This window comes from Fusarium oxysporum, chromosome 3 (assembly GCF_000149955.1).
Source record: "Fusarium oxysporum f. sp. lycopersici 4287 chromosome 3, whole genome shotgun sequence".
In the NCBI taxonomy this organism is placed as follows: domain Eukaryota; kingdom Fungi; phylum Ascomycota; class Sordariomycetes; order Hypocreales; family Nectriaceae; genus Fusarium; species Fusarium oxysporum.
The window spans coordinates 179,138-185,880 of NC_030988.1; the positions used below are offsets into that span (position 1 = coordinate 179,138).

General features: G+C 46.6%; 2 protein-coding genes across 2 annotated transcripts; both read right to left on the reverse strand.

The window, feature by feature from the left end:
* Window positions 1-2,471: 2,471 nt before the first annotated feature.
* FOXG_12401 (uncharacterized protein) lies at window positions 2,472-3,167 on the reverse strand (the record flags this gene model as incomplete). Its single annotated transcript, XM_018392169.1, has 3 exons — window positions 2,472-2,600; window positions 2,670-2,996; window positions 3,051-3,167. 3 exons carry the CDS (start codon window positions 3,165-3,167, stop codon window positions 2,472-2,474), a joined length of 573 nt encoding a protein of 190 aa, XP_018251639.1.
* Window positions 3,168-4,426: 1,259 nt separating this feature from the next.
* Window positions 4,427-6,739, reverse strand: FOXG_12402 (uncharacterized protein). Its single transcript, XM_018392170.1, has one exon. The coding sequence runs from the start codon at window positions 6,573-6,575 to the stop codon at window positions 4,794-4,796; it is 1,782 nt and encodes a 593-aa protein (XP_018251640.1). The 5' UTR covers window positions 6,576-6,739; the 3' UTR covers window positions 4,427-4,793.
* Window positions 6,740-6,743: the final 4 nt, after the last annotated feature.

Genomic DNA, 6,743 nt, shown 5'->3' on the forward strand with positions numbered 1-6,743 from the left:
CCGGGAGGCTGTGGCCAGATCACGTCGAGAAGCCAGAACTATGGCAATGGGTTCAATAGCGTAAAGGGCGGTGTCTATGCGACAGAGTGGACATCGGAATATATCGCTGTTTGGTTTTTCCAGCGCGGTTCTGTCCCCAGTGACATTCGGACAGGCCATCCGGATCCTACATCTTGGGGTCCAGCTACGGCTAGGTTCAATGGCGGTGACGGCTGCCACCTTGATGATCATTTCAAAGAGCACCGTATAGTCTTTGACACTACCTTTTGCGGCGATTGGGCAGGCTCTCCTGGTATTTGGGATTCAAATCCCGAGACAGCGGCTCTAGGTGACTGCAAAACGTACATTGCTTCTAACCCTTCCCACCTACGGGAGGCCTACTGGCTCATCAAAAGCATTGAAATATATCAGAAGCCCCGGGGTTAAACTCCACGAAGCTTGTTCCATTTCCCAAATTTCTCTTTTCTTTTTCCCATGACATCTCCCTCAATGGCACGGTTATCCACATTCTGAGGTCTTTACATATCGTTCATGTTTTGTCAAAATATCAGCCGGATATCGTCTTGTATAACGATCCAGGAGCTACACTTTCCACCCTGGGTATTTCATCTACTTCATGCTTGGTGGTTTAATCGGCTAGAACACCCGATATTATCTATACTCAATGCTTTCCTCTAGGTTAACGTATTGGAGAGATATTTATTTGATTGTTGTATTGTAATGTTCTTTTACATATTTCTTCAAAGTGTCTCATCATAGCTCAACTACTTCATTCAGCCTGTATGCAGCGACCACGAATTCGTTATTAGATCAAACTCGAGATATTCCACCCTCCCACAGTACCTCGTCACACCTATCCAAAGATGACAACTATAGAAGAGGGGGGCATCCAAATTTAACTCTCTGCCTTCTACTTACATCCTAACCAAGGATAAGCGTCTCTAAACTCACGTTAGAATCGTGTCAGTCTCAACCGGTCCCACCAACAACATGCATGACCCTGTATCATTTGACATCGTAAAAGGACTCTGGCATTCCACACAATGACTTAGTGCACTGTACAACTGCCATACACGTCAATCATATATGCTGCTACTATTGTGGCGGTGTCGTGAGTCTGACGGCTATCAATGGCATTTGGCAGCCTCTAACCTTCGTTGTCTACTCAAGTACAGTCAGAATGTCTGTGCCAGTCAGCAATAATTCACTTGCATACCCTGAACGAATGATCCACGAGGCCTGCTAATAAATCTTCACATGTATACATCTGGCCGGACGCGACAATATGCCGCGCTGGCGCTGCTAGTACTGTCACAGACAACGCTCACAGGGCGATAAAAATTGAGGTACCCATCGGGCTATTGTTGTCGTTGCTTGACGAACTCCGGATCTGCCAGATTTGGACGGTATACAATGTTCAAGCACGAAAATAGCAATTGTACCGTAATATCCCGGCGGTTTTGACATAAAGTCCGTCGCTCTCTCGAGAGTTATCTTCCAAAGCCCTCGGTTACTATCATTTGCCAAGTTGGAGTAATGAAGAATCCGTGGCGCCATTCTCGAATGTCAAGTGCTGTAGCTGTTATAGCGTCATGCATTAGCATCAGCTGCATGATTGTTGCAATTTCCAATGAGGAAATAAAGACACGCGGTATCGAGACAATTAAATTCGAATTCCCCAAACTAGTCTCTCGCTTTGACCTGGATGATGTTAGAAATCGTGTCCCTGACGTTGCCTCCAAGATCGAGGGAGGAGCAAGTCGGATAGTCGAAGAAGTATCTTCCAAGGCTACGGCCATCTCAAACGCTTTGAAAAATATACCAACCGAAGTGTCTCTTGGCATGGATGAGGTATGCTGGGGTGCCTCCCCAAACCAATGCACGCCAATCTGGAAGGGTATGGACAACTGGTTCCCGGGTCCATTGGAACAGTTTATCAAGATCAAGCAATATCCATGGGCTCTTGACATCATAAAGCTCAATATACTCAGGGAAGGCACCACAATAGCAACAGCCCTCTTCTTTCTAGCCCTGTTTGAGTGGCTAGTCTCAACCCTATGGTGGGAAAGTACGTATCACAGTGCTACTACAGAAGAAGAGAAGGAGATATCAAGGGAGGGAGAGGAGAAGGAATTGCCAAGAGAGGGAGAGGAGAAGGAAATGTCAAGAGAGGTGAAAGAAGTTACATCTCGATACGTAACGATCATGGTGGTCTTAATGTCGTGTTTGATCATGCTTCTCCTCCTGTTGAATCTCACGGTGGTGATTGGCATAGATAGCGTACTAGCACGCGTTACTGGTAACATTCAAAGTGTATCCACGAAACCTGGTAATCTCCGCGATCTCCTTATTGTGTCTTTTGTTTTCAATATTGTATTTCTGGTTTCGTTTCGACTTTCGAGAAGTGTTTAATTGAAGAGTTTGCAACGCCCATGGCAATAAATTGTCTCGTGATGTATACCAAGCATTATTTACGACATTTTTCCTTCTTTTGGCTCCCTTTCCACTATGATCCAGTCTGTTTCCAGCGCTGCAGAACAGATTTCCAGCAGTTCTTTGATGGCACTTATTGCCAATGGCCGCCCGGCGCATACCTCAGACTGTGAAAGGGCATCATGAAGGGCCGTCACATCAGTTTTTTGAATCGAACAGGGTCCATGTACACCTACGGCAGCACCGTATATAACCTGGTTTTGCGTAGCTGAATATGTGGAGTCATAGTACTCACGCTGCATATGAGCTTCTTCCCCTCCTGCTTCCTCAAGTAAGATTCGCATTAGCGCAATGTAATGGAAGGCTAGGTTGATATCGTCTTGGTCCAACGACGCCAAATTCTCGTACTCAGCCTCGCTGTCTTCGGACAAAGTAGATATAATCTCCGTTTCTCCCAGACCTAGAAGAGCGTTCGCCATAGTGCCGTCATATCGCTCAAGCAAAGTCAAGCCTAGAATTTGGAGGCAGAGGCAAAACTGTGTCTGGATAATTTTGGGCGATTCCTGTGAGATATTAGTGGATATTGATCTTTCTTTACAGTAGATTGTCTATTGAACCGTAAGAGCTCGGCCCAAGGCCATCCACTCGTGCAGCACATGTGCGGCCTGGTCGTTCATCGCTCTGTTGGTGGCTTGGGGGACTTTGTTGCCGGTATATGTATCGCTAATATTCATGGTGGACCTACGCTCTAATGAACAGGTCAAATACAAGCCTCGGGTGCCTCATAGTATCGCACTGGAGAGCCCGTTCTTTATCAAACTCTATAGGACGTTGGCCCTTCTTGGCCCGCACCAGAGACCGATTCAAAAAGTCGATATCTGCTACAAGAGTGCAGGCTGCGGGTCTGCACAACGTGCTTCGAAACCACGAAGAAATGTTGTGTGATGCATGTGCAAGGGCTTTGATGCTAAGACAATCGGAATGACGAATCAGTTCGTAGTTTAGTCAAATAAAGGGAGAAGCTTCACGTCAGCCTCCACATCTCGTTGAATCCGCTGTGATAAGACGTTCTCACAGTTGCCCTGTTGGATTTGGCCAATAAATTGCTATCTTTAGTAAATAACTTGTTGCTAATTGCATTGGAATTACAAAGGCACTAGATCTCTATACCAGGGCTCTTGGTCAGGAGTTTTGATCATAACACGGATTTCTGTAGGGTAAACATCAGTTAAAAAAATACTAAACGAAATAGGTTGAAGTATGAAAGTGGATATGACCCTAAAGGCTGTTGAGTCATATATCTTAATCAAATCAAGGGTGGATTGATGGAACCGTAAGGCCGTTAGAATTGCCGGCTCAGAAGTAGTCTAGAGTTTGGTGCAGGTGTCTGTCTTCACAATATTTACTTTCCAAAATAATTTCTATACTCGCAAAGCCTGCGTGTCACAATTAACAAAAAAAGATTATACCGCCATCAGATTCAGCTTGTAAACCTTGATCTATCGCTCATTCACCTAGATGTCGACTACGCTAGCTGAGCCGCAGGATCGAAGGGAAGGTCCTCCCTACTAGTTCTACCAAAGCTCGACTATGTTACACCTATGGAAATGAGATAGGCTGAAATTAACGCTTGTTGCATAAGAGCCTTGGGCAAACTTTCATATCATCGACATGAATGGTAAGACCGTTTTCGTCAAAGCGTTATGAAATAACAGCTTCGTATGGAACATAGGAGCCTACAGGCTTGTTATTACGACCCCAGCAGTTACGTCATTTGAGCCCCCACAAAAACTCTCGAAAGCCGTAAGCACCGGAAGACCTCCATGAACAAAGGTTTACGGGAGCTCTGAACTTGCTTACCCTGGAACAACCAACCGTCAAGAGACGGAAAGGATCCAGGAACGACGTCGCTCCCACGGAAACGTACATAGTATATAGAACACATTCATTAGCACTCTCATAGACTAAACTTGTGACCTATTGATAGAAACTTTTCACGATAATGAGCCTTGTAAGCATGGTTAATTTATTACCAGAGGTGATACTTCGCTACCCTCAGTTTCCGCCTCTTGTGCCTACTAATATAAACTTAGTATGGATTAGCTTGTCCTCTTTAATAATCCAACAGTCACACATATTCTGCAAGAGTTCGTAGGCAACCTAGGAAAAGAAAACCATCCCCTGCAATAAGCTATGTACTGACTTGCAGACGTGGGACATGTAATTCGGACGAAGTAAATAATATGGGTATTCTATACATGTTGACCTTGAGAAGCTTGGGACCTGTACCATGAGCTTGGGAATACCTCCTGAATGTATAATTTTCATGGCCTCTTTCTCGAGCTCTAAGGACTGCGAGGTTATGCCAACTGCGATGCTTTTGAGCGCACTCCTCCTTGTGCATTATCATCGACACTTTTGTGGGTGAGACGCCGGACGCTTTTCTCATGGCCATACAGTGAGGCTCGCTGCAACGCTGTTGCGCAACCTGTGTCTCGGAGCTGAACTTCTACGTTTCTTCTCAGAAGAGTCCGAACCTTCTCGTGCCCCTTTGATGACGCCAAGTGTAGCACCGTCGCATGGCCTTGGCCTTGTGCATCGGTGTCAGCGCCATAGTCCCGCAGAAGCTCGGCAATGCTTCCATGGCCCGCAGATGATGCCATTATCAGTGCTGCCGCAAATCTTTTGTCTTGTGCATCGACATCGGCACCGCTGTTGAGGAGAAGCTCAACAACCTTGTCATGGCCATGCAGTGACGCTATCTGAAGGGCCGTTGGGATTCCACCGCCTTGAGCATTGACATCGGCTCCTTTGCTGATGAGAAGTTTCACAATTTCCTCATGCCCATTCGCCGATGCTGCTTGGAGAGCTGTCGCGAACCACTCGCTTTGCGCGTTAACATCGGCGTTGTTATCGAGAAGACACTGGACAATAGTCTTATAACCCTTCGTAGATGCCACATGCAAGGCCGTTGTGTACCATGCGCAGTGTGCGTTGATATCGGCACCACCTTCAGCAAGGAGTTGTACAATCCTTTCATGCCCATTCGCTGATGCGACTTGTAGCGATGTTGGGTGTCCTCCACATCTAGCATTAAGATCCGCGCCTTTGTTAATGAGATAGTTTACAATTGATTCGTGACCATGCAGGGACGCTAGTTGCAGAGCAGTAGCATATCCTGCGCCATTGGCGTTAATATCAGCCTTCTTGTTGATGAGAAGAGTAATAATCCCGCCGTGGCCGTGAAGCGATGCGAGCTGCAAGGCAGTTGGGAACCTTCGGTTTTGCGCATTGACATTGGCGCCATGGTGCAGTAAAAGCGCGACGATCCTGTCATGGCCTTTTGATGATGCAAGCTGGAGGGCTGTTGCGAACTTCTCGTCTTGTGCATCAAGGTCAGGATGCCTATCAAGGAGAATTCGCACAATGTTCTCATGACCCTGTGCCGCCGCTGCCTGAAGGGCGGTCCCGTAGCCTCTCCCACGCGCATTTATATTTGCACCTTTATGAAGTAGAAGTCGTACAATCTTCCCGTGGCCATTTGCTGCGGACGCTTGCAGAGGCGTTGCAAAGCCCCCACCTTGAGCGTCAACATCGGCATTTCTATCCGTGAGTAGCTTGGTAATCTTCTCATGACCGCTCGCTGATGCTAGCTGAAGAGCTGCTGCAAATCTTCCGTCGTGCAAATTGACGCTAGCATTCCTTTCCAGCAGCAGCTGAACCACTTTGTCGCGGCCATAGACAGAGGCAGCTTGCAGGGCCGTTCCGAAACGCCCAATCTGCGCATCAGGATCGGCACTCTTGTCGAGCAGAAGTCGGACGATGCAGGCATATCCTCCAGCGGATGACTGATAAAGTGATTTGTTCAGTAACATTCGGAATCGGCATTCGCAATCTACCCAATGAGAAGAACACTTCTTCTTCAAAGCCGCAATGGCCATTTCCGCTGTTCTTATCTCCCCTTTCCTTGCCGCCCAAAGCAATGCAACTGGGTTCTCGCTCCTTCCATCGCTACGATAGAGTGCATCCTCGGTTATATATTGGGCGAATCTGCTTGTGCAGGCAAGAAAGACTTGTTCTTTTGGTATAAGAAAAGAAAGTATCAGGAAGTAAAGTTCGGGCGGAAGGGCAAAGAGGTGCATGTTCTGTGCCGTAATACTAGTCAACAGCGTAGGCAGTGCACATCAAATTGATAGATATTTTTGGAGATAAATGTATCCAAGTATGCCGTTACAAGACTTTGATTTGAGTAGAGGATTGGAACCCAATTTTCGTGAATTCTTTGAATGTTTAATCTTTTTCTTGGGACT

Excerpts from the sequence above, each read along its gene's own strand:
- FOXG_12402 (XM_018392170.1), bottom strand. The coding sequence starts at position 6,575 with ATGCACCTCTTTGCCCTTCCGCCCGAACTTTACTTCCTGATACTTTCT.